This window comes from Cydia amplana, chromosome 5, assembly GCF_948474715.1.
Source record: "Cydia amplana chromosome 5, ilCydAmpl1.1, whole genome shotgun sequence".
NCBI lineage: Eukaryota > Metazoa > Arthropoda > Insecta > Lepidoptera > Tortricidae > Cydia > Cydia amplana.
The window spans coordinates 5104498-5123398 of record NC_086073.1 but is presented as its reverse complement, the minus strand read 5'-3'; the positions used below and the strand labels follow the sequence as shown (position 1 = coordinate 5123398).

The 18901-nt window shown below is 42.8% G+C and overlaps 1 protein-coding gene across 1 annotated transcript; it reads right to left on the bottom strand.

Annotated features, from left to right (window-relative positions):
• Positions 1-1323: 1323 nt before the first annotated feature.
• On the bottom strand, positions 1324-18317 carry LOC134647870 (aspartate aminotransferase, mitochondrial). The gene is made up of 9 exons (XM_063502215.1): positions 18165-18317; positions 14884-15040; positions 14225-14368; positions 13628-13831; positions 11167-11262; positions 9863-10013; positions 5105-5279; positions 3478-3628; positions 1324-1487 (listed from the first exon to the last, which is right to left on the bottom strand). The coding sequence occupies exons 1-9, from the start codon at positions 18248-18250 to the stop codon at positions 1365-1367; spliced, it is 1287 nt and encodes a 428-aa protein (XP_063358285.1). The 5' UTR covers positions 18251-18317; the 3' UTR covers positions 1324-1364.
• Positions 18318-18901: the final 584 nt, after the last annotated feature.

The following is an 18901-nucleotide window of genomic DNA, read 5'->3' as shown; positions in this document are numbered from 1 at the left end:
AAAAGAAAAAGTGCTGCCCTCTAAAGTTAAAGTTCCTTAATCGTTAGAGGTTCTACCATTATCAAAAACTTAACCACTGGTCCGAGGTCCCAGAGGTCTTAATTTGCCAGTCAAAAAGCTACCTTAGGGTTATAATATTAGAAGTGAAATTTGATCGTCATTCCGGACCCAATATCACGTCCGCGGGACGCAACGGGAATTGACACTGACATTACAAGCGGCTACTATGTTGCGTCCTACCTCTATTCGCTCCTGAGTGAGGGATTATTTAGACGATGCGAGTTTCATTACATTGCGGGTTTTGATCGGTCGGTTGAATTGGACGTAACCAACAGTCCGCAATGTAACTAAAATCGCATGCGAGTTCGCGCGCCGCGCCGTTTAAATCAGCCCTTAGTGTAACCTATATCTGAAGCGCTGGTGGCCTAGCGGTAAGAGCGTGCGACTTTCAATCCGGAGGTCGGTTCAAACCCCGGCTCGTACCAATGAGTTTTTCGAAACTTACGTACGAAATATCATTTGATATTTACCAGTTGCTTTTCGGTGAGGAAACCGGACTAATCCCAATAAGGCCTAGTTTCCCCTCTGGGTTGGAAGGTCAGATGGCAGTCGCTTCCGTAAAAACTAAAGCCTACGTCAATTCTGATTAGTTGTCAAGCGGACCCCAGGCTCCTATGAGCCGTGGCACAATGCCGGGATAACGCGAGGAAGAAGTGTAACTTATATCTGTGAGTGTAAGGCCTGAGTGGACGCTCGAAGCGGAGCGTTCGGCGGGGCGTGCGGCGTGGCGTCGGGCTCACAAATGATGTGAGCAGCGTGCACTAAGGCCGCTACTATACAGTGTGTAAGTCTAATACGGGCAATAAATTAAACCAGATATAGAATTTACCCGTCTTATCATTAATTAAAATGTTTTTTTAAGTTACACTTAATTATGACCCCGTGATTAATTTTTTCCACATGTACCGAGCAGCAATGTACTGCAAACATTAAGAAACAGAAGATGACATGACATTACTAGATACGAGCTTTTTATAGTAACTGCCAACAAGCGTTGACAGTTACTTTAAAAAGCTCGTATCCCGTAACTTGTGTGGTGTATTACATTGCGGGCCGAATTATTTTGTATGGTTAAAATTTTCAATGCATTTCTAAGTAAAATCTATCTCAATATACTTTTTAGGTCCTATGCTAACCACCGTTTAAATATTCGCCCGTATTGGATTTACACACTGTATACGTTTGCATTTGTTTAACATGCACGCCGCGCGCCCCGGCCCGCTGCACGCCCAACTCGAGCGTCCACTCAGGCCTTACACTGAGCGCTGTAGTAAAGGCATGTGGCAGGTCGGTCGGTGATACGCTTAGGAGGTAACTTTGTGGATGGCCTCGGCGACGTAGTGCACGTTCTTGTTAGAAAGGCCAGCGACGGAGATGCGCCCGTCCTTGGTGAGGTAGATGTGGTGGTCGCTCGTCAGCTTTTCCACCTACAAGGTGAAAGGTAGCGGTTAGAATCAACTAATTTGGTGCTAATTAAAAACAATTGCCAAACAACTAGAGGGTAAATGAACTAGTAGTGAAATGCAAGATCGCGCGGCACTGAGTATCAGAAATCTATACATATGTACCCGTTTGCCCATGAGGAGAATATAACCGCATTGACGGCTGTGGTACCTGATTCCTCCAGTTTTCTCAAGTTTTAATATTACGATCTGTAAGATCTGTTTGTATAGCAACATGAAAATGAGAATAGATAAGCTTCGCCAATCACAGGAAATTTGTTAAATAAAATTTTAAACAGCTTACTGATTGACGTCACCTCGCTATATTTGGCCGCGTGTAATAATGCACTCAAAGTGAGCTGGATCCAGGCCAATGCCCTCTTTAGGCACCTACGGACAACTGACCAGACCATTTTTGGACCAGGCCAAGGAGAAAGTCAACGTAGTGACGTATCGGGAGCTCAAAACAGTGGCAGAGAGAACGGAATGGCGGTTACTCCACCGACATGAGCCAGGCTCTTATGAATTACATATGATGATGTGGACAACAGCAAGCTACCTTAGACCCTTACCTTACCTTAGTTAGCTTAGAGGTGGCCAGGGGGCGCCATAAGTCTTCAGTAAGAAGTGCATATACTTGGAAAAATTCGACCTATGCCGCTGTGGCCCGGTGGCCGAATGGCTCAGGCACCTGCCGCGATAGCAGAGGACGCTGGTTCGATTCCAGCCTGGGGCACTGGAGGCCTTGGTTACTTTTCCTTAGTATATGACATTTATTCAAAGTTTATAATTTATAGTAGTGTGTCTACTTGAAATAAAAACAAATTAAAATATTTTCTGAAAATAATTTAATTTGTTCTAATACATTGATTGGCAGCGCCATCTCTCTCGCTAACTCGGTATCACCTGAGATGATCCAGTAAAGCTTTGGATTCCTCCGAAAACGGTGCCGTCATATTACGGCCGCTATATAGCGTTGACTGACGTCACTAGAACGTTGTCTATGTAAACAAGATGGCGCGGTTTCCTAGACGGCGTTACGTTACGTTGACTGTCAACGTAACGTAAGATGACGGCCGTCATGACCTTGTCGATAGTTTCGTGAACGTTTTATTAGATAGCGGTGACGCCATTTTGGAATAAATGACACGAGATTTGAATAAATGATTCCGTACTACGATTATTTTCCTTGTCTGATGATATTTCATCCTCCAAGTGAATTATAGATGATCAAGCAAATCTTGTCAGTAGGAAAAGGCGCGAAATTCAAATTTTCTATGGGACGCTATCCCATCACGCCTACATTTTTCAAATTTGCCGCTTTGACCTTGGTGGATGACGGTGTGTTATGACGCCGTGGTACTTTCCACATGTCGCCACCGTAAAGACGGCCGTCTTTTGCTGCCGCTATATGACGGCCGTCATATGACGGCACCGTTTTCGGAGGAATCCAAAGCTTAAAGCTTAAAGCAGAAGAGGGAAATAATCGTAGTACGGAATCATTTATTCAAATCTCGTGTCATTTATTCAAAATGGCGTCACCGCTATCTAATAAAACGTTCACGAAACTATCGACAAGGTCATGACGGCCGTCATCTTACGTTACGTTGACAATCAACGTAACGTAACGCCGTCTAGGAAACCGCGCCATCTTGTTTACATAGACAACGTTCTAGTGACGTCAGTCAACGCTATATAGCGGCCGTAATATGACGGCACCGTTTTCGGAGGAATCCAAAGCTTTAGAAAGGTCGAACCATACTGTTCTACCTTAGAGGTGGCCAGGGGGCGCCATAAGCCTTCAGTAAGAAGTGCATATACTTGGAAAAATTCGACCTATGACGCTGTGGCCCGGTGGCCGAATGGCTCAGGCACCTGCCGCGATAGCAGAGGACGCTGGTTCGATTCCAGCCTGGGGCACTGGAGGCCTTGGTCACTTTTTCTTAGTATATGACATTTATTCAAAGCAAGCTACCTGTTCGGGCTTGAGGCCGGTGAAGCAGAACATGCCGATCTGGTCGGTGATGTGTTGCCAGGGCAGCTTGGAGCCGGCGCCTTCTACTCCCTTGCGGAGTTCCTTGCGCATCGTGATGATGCGGTCTGCCATCAGCTTCACGTCCTTCAACCTGGAATCGCGGGAGATAACTGTTTAGAAATGTGTAAGGTCATAGAGAAATATAGTAATGCTTTGGATTCCTCCGAAAACGGTGCCGTCATATTACGGCCGCTATATAGCGTTGACTGACGTCACTGGAACGTTGTCTATGTAAACAAGACGGCGCGGTTTCCTAGACGGCGTTACGTTACGTTGATTGTCAACGTAACGTAAGATGACGGCCGTCATGACGGTGTCGATAGTTTCGTGAACGTTTTATTAGATAGCGGTGACGCCATTTTGGAATAAATGACACGAGATTTGAATAAATGATTCCGTACTACGATTATTTTCCTCTTCTGATGATATTTCATCCTCAAAGTAAATTATAGATGATCAAGCAAATCTTGTCAGTAGGAAAAGGCGCGAAATTCAAATTTTCTATGGGACGTTATCGTATCGCGCCTACATTTTTCAAATTTGCCGCTTTGACCTTGGTGGATGACGGTGTGTTATGACGCCGTGGTACTTTCCACATGTCGCCACCGTAAAGACGGCCGTCTTTTGCGGCCGCTATATGACGGCCGTCATATAACGGCACCGTTTTCGGAGGAATCCAAAGCTTAAGACAAGAGTGCTCACTCCATACATCAGTTCAGACTATTAATTTCAGTGTCTACATCTCGCATCGAATAGCGGAACTATCAGTACCGCTACTTGACAATAGATGCAGCACCGACCGGAAAGTCTTATCTCAACAGCATAAGACTTTCCGGTCGGTGCTACATCTATTGTCAAGTAGCAGTACTAATAGTTCCGCTACTCGATGCTAGATGCTAATAGTCTTTTTGGTACTAAAACTGATGTATGGAGTGAGCACTCTATGCATTTTTTTCTCTATGGTAAGGTTTAGGGCTGATTTAGACGGCGCGCGAACTCGTATACGATTTTAGTTACATTGCGGACCATTGAGATTACATCAATTCAGTCGACCGATCAAATGACGCAATGGAATGAAACTCGCATGCGAGTTCTCGCACCGTCTAAATGAGCCCTTAAGCGCGTGGTAATAGCCACTAAGGTAAGGTTGGCATTGTTGGCAAATACAAATTATGCCTTCAATTTATAAAGCCTATTCATAAACGTCTGTCAAATCAAAAATACAAAATGTTGATAACCTATCAAGGAAAATAAATACACTCTTGTCAATTTTATTAATAAAGGGGTGAAAGTTGAGTATTTAAACAAATTTAAGTTGTCCCAATGTTACAGCATCGAAGTAATAGCAAAAGAAACGATGATCACATTTTGACTTAATTTTTTTTACAAGTTTCTACTCTTTTAACCTAATTTAAAACTTCATATTTATAAGTTTAACGAACAACGATTTCAAACCAACCTTACCTCCAAAAAAAGAAACATTAAAATGACAGAATATTTCGTAGTAAAATTCAACTATAACTATGTATAAATATGTACATTCTCAGGCAAATGATACGGTACTGACCAGAGATCCTTGAGTTTCTGGTCGTTAAGGATGGTCTGCACGATGCGGGCGCCGTACAGGGGAGGGTTGGAGTACATGACGCGGATCATGATCTTGAGCTGGGACATGATGATCTTGGCGGTGTTCTCGTCGCCACAACAAATGGTCAGGGCGCCGGCGCGCTCGCCATACAGACCTGGAATTAATAGTACATTATTGTCGAGGTTCGGAAGTAGCTACTTGCTGGCTGAGGATTCGTTTTAAACGGACGACCTTGGGAGTCCGTTTAATTGAATCCGAAGCCAGCAAGTAGCCTTCCAGCCGAGTCATATATAGTGCTTTTCTCAAAAATGGTGCAAGAAATAGAAATATTTTACAGAACTTCCAGAAGCAACGTTCTAATTTTCACAGAAAACAATACAACCATTAAAAAAATTTGCTTGCCGCCTTTAAAAAAAAGAAGTGTATTTTTCTGCTGAAAATACGCCAACCTATTTGAGACACCTAAATAGTCGCGGTATCAACATTAAGCCTGTAACAGACTATCGCACCGCACCGCGACCTTGGAGCGTCGCACCCATAAGTGAGAGCGCGAAAGAGATATCTGTTTCTCGCTCTCACTTATGGGTGCGACGCTCCAAGGTCGCGGTGCGGTGCGATAGTCTGTTATAGGCTTTATAATAATAAGTGCTGATCATCTGTTTGGCTGTTTAAGGGACCTATGCCTTCATTTGATATGGCCATTTATAGTAGTTTATGCAACAGTGATATAATAAGGGTTCTTAAAATTCAAGGGTCGAAGTTACAAAACGAGACGTAGTCGAGTTTTGTAAAAAAAGACCCGAGAATTTTAAGAACCAATTATGAGCTGTTGCATACATTACTTTTTCTATGACAGCTGCAGCAAAAAAAAAAAAAAAAAAAAAAAAAAAAAAAAGTTATTATTAAAAAAAAGAGATTATTAAAAAAAAAGAGTTATTATTAAAAAAAAAGAGTTATTATTAAAAAAAAAAGAGTTATTATTTAAAAAAAATTGAGTTATTATTAAAAAAAAAAAAGAGTTATTATTGTAAATGAAAACATACCTCTTTCAATCAAGATGATCGGAACTTGTATCTTTAAAAAAAATAAAGCAGTTGTATTATACTCATAAGATGATTGCTAGCAGTCATCTTATGAGCCTATAGACAAAGCATTCAAATGACATTGCTTTAGATATCACTGTCAGTCATTTAATTGACACATTTAAGTGCTGGAGTAGAAAAAAGTTTTAAAAGTTTGGAACTCGTTAAATAATGGAATTTGTATGCGACATTGAAGTCCCGAAATCGAGACTGCAATGTTTTTAACTTTTTAATTTTTTGAATGACCATAAACTACGCACTTCGCGACCTATTTTTTAACCGGCAACGTCGACTTTGCCGTCCATTTTTGAGAAAAGTTAGTTTACATAAGTTTTTTAGAAACATTTATTTTATTTTTTACTGCCGACTGTAATTTTCACTTTCCGTCGTCAAATGCGTTTTTGAGAGCATTCTAACCCGGATCGCGCAATCTTCCAATATGGACGTCCCTCAATCTCAATGGATGACCCTAAATCGGTTGGATAATCCTTTACAAAAAAAATTGGCCTCAAAATAAAGCAAAGCAAGCTTAGGTGGATAACATTGCGAGGAGTACTCTGCCTTTTTTCATTGACGGAACTGGCTAAATAGAGCTTGAGTACTTCTTCTTATTCAACTATTTAAAATATTTAAATAATAAATGCAATAGCTAAAATTATTACATCATATTATGACATTAAAATGATTAAAACCAAATAGGTCCGGATCGCATCTGCTGTTGCCAAGACAGACTTATTTAATCAATACCACTTCATTTTATCAGCGGGTGGTATTTTCCTTTAGAAGCTATTATTACCTACAGTCAACTCATATGTAGTTATTATTTTATTGTAATGGTATGTTGCGTATCTGTTTACATTTTTGACCTGGTTATCATACGAACGTAGTGACGTCATAGTCATCAGTCATAACTATGTAATTTATCAATGGGTCGAATGTATGGTGATTCTTCCATAAGAATAATGATAACCTTAATTAAGACTCCATAAAACGACTGATAAACAACCATCGGTTATATAATGTTTGTAATAACTATTGCATAAGTAGTAATAATACATTGCTAGGCAGGTAAGTACCGCTCTGATACCTACGATTATTACAATGTGTAGTAAGCAACAGTCCCAAAAGTATGTAATACTTAGAGTATACGTAGTACGAACGTTAGGGGCTGTAAAAAACAGACTTCGAAAGAAAGGAGATAGTAGGATGGAGGGGCATTAACTGTGTATAGTTTAGGCAACGAGCCACGAGATGGCGTAAAATAGGCGGCAGCACCGCCTTATATGTCTCCTTCTCAGCATATTCGCGTCCCCTGCGTCGCCTTATATGTATGAAGTGTTAATGCAAAGATTAAGTTTTTTATTTAGGCACTTAATAATTTAGGTACTTCTGACTTCCTTGGTGAAGATGATGGCTACTTGCACAATGGAAGACTTGTAACTCACCCATGTTCTTAGCGAAGCTCTGTGCCAGCATGACCTGGTGGCCGTCCTGCACGAACTGTCGGATTGCGAAGGCGTCGTTGTTCACGTCGTTCCTCCGTTTAGTGACTAGATGGCGCTAGTACAAACTCACCCGTGTTCTTAGCGAAGCTCTGTGCCAGCATGACCTGGTGGCCGTCCTGCACGAACTGGCGGACTGCGAAGGCGTCGTTGTTCACGTCGTTCCTCCGTTTAGTGACTAGATGGCGCTAGTACAAACTCACCCGTGTTCTTAGCGAAGCTCTGTGCCAGCATGACCTGGTGGCCGTCCTGCACGAACTGGCCGACTGGGAAGGCGTCGTTGTTCACGTCGTTCCTCCGTTTAGTGACTAGATGGCGCTAGTACAAACTCACCCGTGTTCTTAGCGAAGCTCTGTGCCAGCATGACCTGGTGGCCGTCCTGCACGAACTGGCCGACTGGGAAGGCGTCGTTGTTCACGTCGTTCCTCAGTTTAGTCACTAGATGGCGCTAGTACAAACTCACCCATGTTCTTAGCGAAGCTCTGTGCCAGCATGACCTGGTGGCCGTCCTGCACGAACTGTCGGACTGCGAAGGCGTCGTTGTTCACGTCGTTCCTCCGTTTAGTGACTAGATGGCGCTAGTACAAACTCACCCGTGTTCTTAGCGAAGCTCTGTGCCAGCATGACCTGGTGGCCGTCCTGCACGAACTGGCGGACTGCGAAGGCGTCGTTGTTCACGTCGTTCCCCAGTTTAGTCACTAGATGGCGCTAGTACAAACTCACCCATGTTCTTAGCGAAGCTCTGTGCCAGCATGACCTGGTGGCCGTCCTGCACGAACTGGCGGACTGCGAAGGCGTGGTTGTTCACGTCGTTCCCCAGTTTAGTCACTAGATGGCGCTAGTACAAACTCACCCATGTTCTTAGCGAAGCTCTGTGCCAGCATGACCTGGTGGCCGTCCTGCACGAACTGGCGGACTGCGAAGGCGTGGTTGTTCACGTCGTTCCCCAGTTTAGTCACTAGATGGCGCTAGTACAAACTCACCCATGTTCTTAGCGAAGCTCTGTGCCAGCATGACCTGGTGGCCGTCCTGCACGAACTGGCGGACTGCGAAGGCGTGGTTGTTCACGTCGTTCCTCAGTTTAGTCACTAGATGGCGCTAGTACAAACTCACCCATGTTCTTAGCGAAGCTCTGTGCCAGCATGACCTGGTGGCCGTCCTGCACGAACTGGCGGACTGCGAAGGCGTGGTTGTTCACGTCGTTCCTCAGTTTAGTCACTAGATGGCGCTAGTACAAACTCACCCATGTTCTTAGCGAAGCTCTGTGCCAGCATGACCTGGTGGCCGTCCTGCACGAACTGGCGGACTGCGAAGGCGTGGTTGTTCACGTCGTTCCTCAGTTTAGTCACTAGATGGCGCTAGTACAAACTCACCCATGTTCTTAGCGAAGCTCTGTGCCAGCATGACCTGGTGGCCGTCCTGCACGAACTGGCGGACTGCGAAGGCGTGGTTGTTCACGTCGTTCCTCAGTTTAGTCACTAGATGGCGCTAGTACAAACTCACCCATGTTCTTAGCGAAGCTCTGTGCCAGCATGACCTGGTGGCCGTCCTGCACGAACTGGCGGACTGCGAAGGCGTCGTTGTTCACGTCGTTCCTCAGTTTAGTCACTAGATGGCGCTAGTACAAACTCACCCATGTTCTTAGCGAAGCTCTGTGCCAGCATGACCTGGTGGCCGTCCTGCACGAACTGGCGGACTGCGAAGGCGTGGTTGTTCACGTCGTTCCCCAGTTTAGTCACTAGATGGCGCTAGTACAAACTCACCCATGTTCTTAGCGAAGCTCTGTGCCAGCATGACCTGGTGGCCGTCCTGCACGAACTGGCGGACTGCGAAGGCGTGGTTGTTCACGTCGTTCCTCAGTTTAGTCACTAGATGGCGCTAGTACAAACTCACCCATGTTCTTAGCGAAGCTCTGTGCCAGCATGACCTGGTGGCCGTCCTGCACGAACTGGCGGACTGCGAAGGCGTGGTTGTTCACGTCGTTCCTCAGTTTAGTCACTAGATGGCGCTAGTACAAACTCACCCATGTTCTTAGCGAAGCTCTGTGCCAGCATGACCTGGTGGCCGTCCTGCACGAACTGGCGGACTGCGAAGGCGTGGTTGTTCACGTCGTTCCTCAGTTTAGTCACTAGATGGCGCTAGTACAAACTCACCCATGTTCTTAGCGAAGCTCTGTGCCAGCATGACCTGGTGGCCGTCCTGCACGAACTGGCGGACTGCGAAGGCGTCGTTGTTCACGTCGCCGGTCGCGAAGCCCTGGTACGCCATGTCGAAGAACGGGAACAGATGCTTCTTCTTGATCAGCTGGATAGATATTTTCAATAAATTATTAGAAACGCACATTACAATGCACCACAGACAAGACATCCTAGACTGAGCATGGTAACGCTACCCCCTCTGCCACTTATACGGTAGTTTTACTGACCGTGTCTTTGAACGGACCAATCACGGCACGGGATTCGCTCACCTCGTCCCCCCGCACCCCCGTATTTTTGGCAGCATCGTTTTCATGAAATAATTGCTCTAAACTCCGTCTAGAGGATTCCTAGTCTATGCAATGCACTTAAGAACACCAAAAAAAGACAACTACCGCAGATTCTAACACTTCTAACCCTACACTTCTGGTTCATCGTTGTAGGTATTTCATGATATGTGTATTCTCTTCTTATGATACATATGAGAAGAGAATGGGTGCTTTGGGCAATAAACAAGATATCGATCGTTGAACTCCTTATCACCTCGTATGCGAACGCTTCCACTCTTGCATAAGAATGCTCTGTCAGCTGTATGTATGACATGTTTCTAAGTTTTAGAACTAGCACTAATAGAATTATCATGTTCATACATCAATGAGAAAACGAATTTACAAGCAACATTAAAAAAAAAACTCATAGGTATGTGTTTAGGTATATTTGTGTGCTCCGAAAATTATTGTTAGTAGTTTTGTGCTGTTTACCTACTGAACTGACGTAATGGTTGAGCTGTCTTAGCCAATATGTTATAAAATTGTTGAAATGTTATGTTGCCGTACACTTGTTTTCGAGTTTTGTTATCGAGTTGCAATAGGAATCTTTACTTTATCCCTTATTTACCGCCAAAGACGTCAACTGATGCGCGCGGCTACAGCCAAATATGTATCAACCTTTCTACATTTCGACAGGGTTCGCGGTGATGCGCCGCGCACCATAGATGGGGCATTCCACGAGAATGTCGCTTACGTTACGCTTTCGCCTTGTATGGCAGCTATCTTAATCAAATCCCTAAAGTTCTAGATTATACTGCCAATTTCTTAGCCAAGTCGTGAAATATTAACAGACCCTATTGGGTAGCTTACTCAGCATTTTCAGAAGTATTAGAATAATGTCGTTACGTAAGCGACATTCTCGTGGAATGCCCCAGATGTGGCGTTCAAAGAATACTACCAAGAAGTATGTACTATGTATTAAAACTCACTCACCTGAGAAAGCTCTTTCCATTGTTCTTTGTTGGGGTCGACACCGGTGGGGTTGTGGGCGCACGCGTGAAGCAGGATGACCGAACCGTCAGGGATTTTCTGCAAGCCACAAAAACTTAGTTCTTGTCTGATAAACCAATTTTGTTAGTTAGAAGCAACGCGGCAAATTTGAAAAATCGAGGGTTGGCTATTTGAATAATTTCAACACTTATTCAAAATCAGAAAATTTACTCTGCAGCCTGCACGCATTTTGTGTCAAAAAAACTGTCAATAGAAATAATGCAATGTGCGTGAGTGACGTGTGAGCATGTCGTGTTACAGCTGAAGCGCCTCTTAAAAGCCGTGGCTAAATAATTTTGCACATTGAAATACCAAAAGCCGTCACCTTGACTGCCGTTATTGCCTTGACTGCCTTGAGAATAGGCAATAATAGGTGTCATACATTAACAACTACACTATCTTATCAAATACTACGTATTTATAAACATATTTACAGCAATTTTGAAGACGAAGAATATATTCATATGGATTGTATTTCAGAGTTGTAACTGCTTCAATTCAAAAACAGATTTCACAAGTAAACAGTTGAGAAACCAGATTTTTTGAAGGTTGCTTTCTTATCTCTTTAAAACAGTTGATGTATTTTATAGATCAGGGGATTATCTACCAGGCCCCTATTTCACCATGGCGACAGGTGCGACAATCGACAAATGTCACTGTTGTTGACGTCACAGGCATCCATGGGCTACGGTTACCGCTTACCATCGGGCGGGCCGTATTCCTGTTTGCCACCATCATTGTATTATTTAAAAAACTTTATTATATCGGCAAAAAACAGGTGTTTCTCTTTGGAAGTTTATGGTGATGATGATGACAATTGTTACACGATTTAATAGGCCTTTCGGTAATTCTTGACATGAAATGAGTTCTGTGTCGGAATTTCGTGACAATTGTCGTGTTTCTTGTGACAATTGTCATTAGCTTCTCAAAATAAGTACTTATTTATTGGCGATATAATGGCGTTTTTTTTTAAAATTAATATGTTGGTGGCAAACAAGCACACCGCCCGTCCGATGGTAAGCAGTTACCGTAGTCTATGGAGGCCTGTGACGTTAGTAACAGTGATGTCGACAATTGTCGCACCTGTCACCGTGGTGAAATAGGGGCCAGTACGTATGGTCAGGATAAAGAGACAACGTGCTAAACGCTAATGTTCTGCCTATGTGCAAGTGCACCTGTTAACATGTGAGCACGTAGAATGCAATTAGATCGCTGCGGTTGACATACTTCTGTAGCTTACGTAACTATGGAGCGAGGTCGCTCCCGTGCAATCAATCTTCTAATAAAATTCTATTGGACACAAATGTTTTGCAAAGAGGCAAACCGATTGAAACGTTGATCGTCAAATATTGCGAGAGTACTCATAAGCCTAATTTATACTTAAGCCATCATAAGTCCCAAACGGATTAATCGATTTATGTGCCGTCTTTTTTTATCTAGTCTTATATGTCGCGATGGTAGCTTCGTTTGGTGGAAATGTGTTCGACGTTTTTGAATTACACCTTTTTAGTTTAGTAGTCGTTTGAATTTGACCGTTATAAGTTATAAAAAATACTCCAAAAGGATTGGCAGACCTTGACTTTTAATAAACGGAATTTGATGACGCCTCCGTTATCAGTGATATAACTGGATATCGCGAATTTAGTGTATTATGCAAGACACATCGTCGACTCGCTATTATCATTATCACGCCATGGCCACGAATGGGTGCCGTGGTCTTTATCAAAACCGCGCCAAATCAAAATGATAACACAGTTGTTTTTAAAAAGTTTTTTTTTATGTTTTGATTTCGCAGGAAGAATATTGGTATTTTTAGTTCCTATGTATTTTAATTATTTTACACTGAAATAGTATCGTTCATGGTCAAGGTCATAGCCAGATATGGCTATCTGTATTGTTGAGTTTGGATTTTTTTAACAGCTAAAATCAACTAAAATGGCATTTTACTCACGTGGAGCGGCGTAACATAATTTCTCGGTCTGGGTCGGTCAAACTTAGTACCTATCCTATAGGTTGTTTTTTTTAATTCTATAAGCAGGCAGGCAGTGGTGACAACTGATATTGCCTGTATCCAGTAATCATTGACAGACTTGTAGGTGATTCTTTCAGTCTAATAATATTTCCTATGGAATTCTGGTGCTAAACCTATTGCAGTCACTCACTGCAGATCTGAAAATCGACATGCCTGTTTATTTTTTATTTAATAATTAACCAATTTTAAATTACAATTCTAAATTGCATGTTTTTTTATCTTATCTGATGAAATGAAAGATAACTGGCTCTCTAACGTTCCGGTTTCGTGGCCGTTAAAGAGCGAATGCACGCTCGACACTTATACGCCGACCGCCATACTTTTGTTTTAACCAATGTTGGCGGATCAAGTTTTTAAATTACATTTACTCACATTGATATCTTCAAGGGCACCCTGGAAGTCCAGCCCGCAGGTCTTCGGGTCGTAGTAGCGGTACTTCTTGTGGTTGATCTTGAGGGTGTTGCAGATCTGAGGGTGGTTACCCCACGTGGGGTTGGGCATCCACACTTCCTTGTCGCCGTAGTGTTTGAGGAGGAACTCGAAGCCGAGCCTCAGCGCGCCGGTTCCGGACAGGGTCTGATAATAAATTAATATAATGGAGTTAGCTTTGAACTTTGCAGTTTTATTCACTGATCCTTTAAGCCTGCGATCGGCAACCTGCAGCCCGTGAACGTGTCACTTGCGGCCCGCGAGCCTCCCTGGCTATTTTATATGTAATATTGACAAACGACAATGTCTGATAAAGTCATAAATATTAACAAAGTACGGCCCGCGTCAACTTCGTTAACGTCCTTGGCTGCTAAAAGGTTGCCGACCGCTGCTAAAAGGTTGCCGACCGCTGCTTTAAGCCAAGGTTATGATATGGTTGTGTTATGTCTTAACAGTGCACTGAATATGATATGTCCAACAGGTCACCCACTGGGGTAATAGGATTGTGAGGCACATAGTACTAGTGTAGTATGTACCTACCTGTACGGTGGCGTTGGACTTGTCAGCCAAGACGGGGCTGCTGTCACCGAAGGCCAGCTTGGCCACGGAGTCCGTGTAGCTCGCCTCACCGCCGATTGGCGCGTATTCGTGGTTCAGCCCTTTGCCGTACAGTACTTCCTCGGCCTGTTGACAATATGAGGTGACACAGTGTTAAAATTGATATAAGTATGTATGTATACTAAGATAGCGACAAAAAGGCGAATGAAGTTGAAAGATTACCTTATCTAGTAATATAGCTGTAGCTGATGTAAGACAAAATTAAAATTGGATGTGAAGACTATGGTGGCAATTCTTTTAAAAAGTTCTTTTAAAAGGTGAATGTGGTTCAAGGATTGTCCTATTTTATTGTATATATATAGTAGTTTAAAACAAAATTAAAATTTGATGGGAACACAACAATGACGATTTTTTTAAGAAGTACTTGCATTTACACATGTGCACAGCACACATTTCCAATCCTTTTTTTATGCATAAAATTGTGTGGACAACTACAGGGAGAGATACCGGTCCATCGCTGGAAACTAATATTATATACCCATAAAGTAGTAGTGGGTGTCAGTCGTGGTTCTGACATGAGAAAACAACCAGAAAGTAAAGATTACACTTCTCAACAACATCAAAGTCCCAATTCAACTTACTTTCTTAACAGAAGGCAGCACAAAGGGCTGTCCGTTGTCATCGCGGTAGGCCCCGACGCCGAGGTTCACCTTCCTGCTGTCAGTGTCTCGCTTGTAGGCCTCTGTTATGCCCAGGATCACGTCAGGTGGGCCCATCTGCACTTGGCTCCACCAGTGGCTGTAGAATTCAAAACTTTATTAAACTATTTACGTGGTGGTGGGTTTTCAAAACTTTACAACATACCATCTGACATAAAATCTAGTGTCTACGCCAATTCCTGGGATTATTTGCCAGACGGACTGCAGGCTCCGCAAGTATTTGTACTCTTGTTTAAGTGGTGTAACTACTAAGAAGATTACTCTTAAAGTTATACAAGTATATGCACCAACTAATACCGCATCAGACTTAGAAGTGGAGAAACTCTACGAAGACATTAGTGCTTGCATTCGGGACAAAAAGAGCACATACACAGTAGTAACTGGGGACTTCAACGCTAAAATAGGCGCAGAAAGAGACGGCACAGAAACTTTTATTGGCAGATTCGGCTTCGGATCTAGAAACTCCCGCGGGAACATGCTTATCAACTTTATAGAACAAGAAAAACTGTTTCATATGAGTTCGTTTTTCGATAAGAGACCTGCTAGAAAATGGACATGGATATCTCCAGGAGGAAAATATAAAAACGAAATTGACTACATCTTCTGTAGCCATAAAAGTATAGTGCAAGATGTCAACGTCCTAAACAGTTTCTACACAGGAAGTGACCACCGTATAATCCGAGCTACTATATGTATTAACACACGCTTGCAAAGATATTCCTCCATAAGGGCAAAAAACATTCGAGTTAATACGGTCCAACTTAACATGTGCAAAGATCAGTACCAACACCGGCTGACTCAAGAGCTAAGTCATTTAGACGAGCATTGTGACCATGAAACAATTATTCACACCATACAAAATGCTCTATACGGGATAGCGCGAGATCTAACACCTGGATCGGCAAAAGTAAATCGCCAGAAGTTTAGTACTGAAACCAGAGACCTTCTAGAAGAAAGGAGAACTCTACTACGCGAAGGCAAAGGGGGAACAGACTACTTTAAAAACCTTTGCACCAGAACTAGAAAGCAAGTCGAGGCAGACATTGATGCATATCGGGAAAAAACCGTTAAGCATATAATAGACAAATATCAGGGTCCTAAGGTATTTCGCAAAGCTTTAAAACCAGGAAAACAGCAAATCACTAAACTCTTAGATGAAAATAACCAGCTTGGAATAGAGTTAAAGCAACTACTAGAAATAACACACAAATATTACTCAAACTTATACACATCCCAAAACCCCAAACCAAGAGGAGTGGCGAAACGCAAAATTATGAACGTTGGCTCTGAAGATGTTCCGGAAATAACAACATGCGAAATTGAACATGCCCTCAGAAAAATGAAAAATGGCAAGTCGCCCGGCAGTGACAACATCGTTATTGAGATGGTAAAGGATGGAGGAGATAGAGTGATTGAGCTACTTAAAACGGCTTTCAACAAATGCTTGGAGGAGCAAACTATACCCGAGGTCTGGAATTGTGCCACAGTCATCTTACTTCATAAAAAAGGCAATAAAGCAGATTTGAACAACTATCGCCCCATCAGCTTGCTATCACACCTGTATAAACTCTTTACGAAGATCATTACTCTACGCCTCACCAAGAAACTTGACTCATATCAGCCAATGGAGCAAGCTGGATTCAAGAGTGGTAACAGCACGTTAGATCATATATTGTCTATGAGAATAATTATAGAAAAGACGACTGAATATCAAATGCCCTTGTGGTTAGCATTTATTGATTACAAAAAAGCATTTGACAGTGTTGAAACATGGTCGGTCATAGAATCACTGCAAAACGCACGTATAGATCACCGATATACTGCCCTAATCGAAAATATGTACAGGAGAGCCACCTTAAAAGTGAACCTACCCCCGCTGACGGAGCCAGTTCGGATTGAGAAGGGCGTACGACAAGGTGATACGCTTTCACCAAAATTGTTTACTCTGGTGCTAGAGGACATCTTAAAAAGCCTGAACTGGGAAAATCGTGGATTGAACATATGGGGTAGTCGCTTAAATAATTTGCGGTTCGCTGATGATATTGTTTTGTTGGCAAGTAACCCCGCTGAACTTCAAAGTATGATTCAAGAACTCAGCGATGCTTCTATACGGTGTGGCCTGGAAATGAATCTAGACAAGACAAAAGTTATGACAAATACAGATGTCAAGGCGAATATCACAGTTAACCATACTGCCATCGAAACGGTCGATAAATACGTGTATTTGGGACAAGAGATAGTGACTGGAAAGAATAACCAAACCAATGAAATCAACAGACGCGTACGGCTAGCCTGGGCAGCCTATTCCAATCTCGAGTTTGCCTTCAAAATGAAACTTAAGGCCGAACAAAAAGCACGCATATTTGATCAATGTATCCTGCCTGTTCTCACTTATGGAGCTGAAACCTGGGTTTTCACCAAAGGCATATTACGTAAACTAAGCGTTGTCCAGCAGGCGCTAGAGAGAAAACTGGTGGGGATCACATTGAGAGACCGTAAAACGAATGAGTGGCTGAGACAGCAGAGCAAGGTCACGGATGTTGTAAAACGCGTAGCCAGTTTGAAGTGGGAATGGGCTGGTCATATGGCACGAAAGACCGAGTCGTGGAGTAAAAGAATACTCGAGTGGCGACCATGGGGAGAAGAACGTCCTCCAAGTAGACCCAATATGCGTTGGGAAGACGACATCAAAAGGGCTGCGGGGATGAGATGGCTCCAGGTTGCACAGAACCGTGACGAATGGAGAAGAATGAAGGAGGCCTACACCCGAAGGGTAGAAAAGGGCTAAAGAGAGAGAGAGAGAGAGAGAGAACTACAGCTAGAGTCTGTGCGGAAAGAGAAGAGTCGTGGAATGTATGGGGCCCAATACATTTCACGACTCTTCTCTTTCCGAACAGACTCTACAGGTGTTATATCTTAAAAGATTAACTGCATTGCTGTCTTTTTCAATGCAGATGTAGTCAAGCTAGTCCCTAAATGACCGGTACGAGTGGAAACCGAAAAATAATACGATACATTCTTATTAGTACCTAGTTTTCTAGTAAGAGTTTAAATAAAAAAAAAATAACCTAACACAAGGTCATATTGTATATAGCTACAATAATTACATACTACTTGTCCTCAGTAAACATGCAGATCTTTAACTCTATAACTATTGGTGTATTACGTAAATAACCGGGTGGTGCTGGCGAGGTACACTTTACCTGGCTCTCGCCGCGGCCGCGCCGATGGCTTCAACATTGTTGTTTTTAAGCACTTGAACCGATAAATTCTTTAGCGCGTGAGCCATATTTACGGCGTTTGTATGGCACGTGGAGAGACACTGCAATAACTGGCGACTGGCGTTCGCGCTACAAGCCGGGTTCCAGCGCTACGCTTATCGCGGCAATGCAAGATTAGTAGATTACAGATCCAAAAAAACTAAGAAATATCATATGTTTGATAGGGTAACCTTCCCAAAAACTGATAATCGCATGTAAAGCAATAAATCGCAAGTTGATTAATTAGTGTATTATTCCTTTGATAATAGTTGTTCATTATTACATTTAAACTATCTTGTGCATTACTTTCAAATGTAATGCACAAGCTCCAATCGTCCAATCCAAATAAAGGTAGATGTCCATGTAGAAGACCATGACCAAAATTTCCTGAATTCTCGTGGAAACGGAACTATATGGCAACATTCTATTAATGAAACGTCAGTTTCAGCAAATGCGTCACTGCGTCAATGTCATCGAGAGGTCAATTTTCAAGGTTCCGTAGTAAATATTTATTTATTCATGTCCGATTAGTGATGTCCATGGTTTTATCAAGGTAGCAATATAAAATTTACTTGAGTACGAAAGGGTTGCCACTCTTAGTAAATACAAAAAATTTAAAATTTCATGTTTGAAAATAAATTTTGCGTGAAAAGAAACGCTGCACTAGGGGAGTTATTCTA

What these genes read in the sequence shown, in the direction of transcription:
- LOC134647870 (XM_063502215.1), bottom strand. Translation starts at nt 18,250, where the DNA reads ATGGCTCACGCGCTAAAGAATTTATCGGTTCAAGTGCTTAAAAACAAC. An exon ending in GTGCCCTTGAAGATATCAAT is followed by an intron (nt 11,263 to 13,627) that starts GTGAGTAAATGT and finishes TGTGGCTTGCAG; the next exon opens with AAAATCCCTGACGGTTCGGT. An exon ending in CCGGCCTCAAGCCCGAACAG is followed by an intron (nt 1,488 to 3,477) that starts GTAGCTTGCTTT and finishes TTCACCTTGTAG; the next exon opens with GTGGAAAAGCTGACGAGCGA.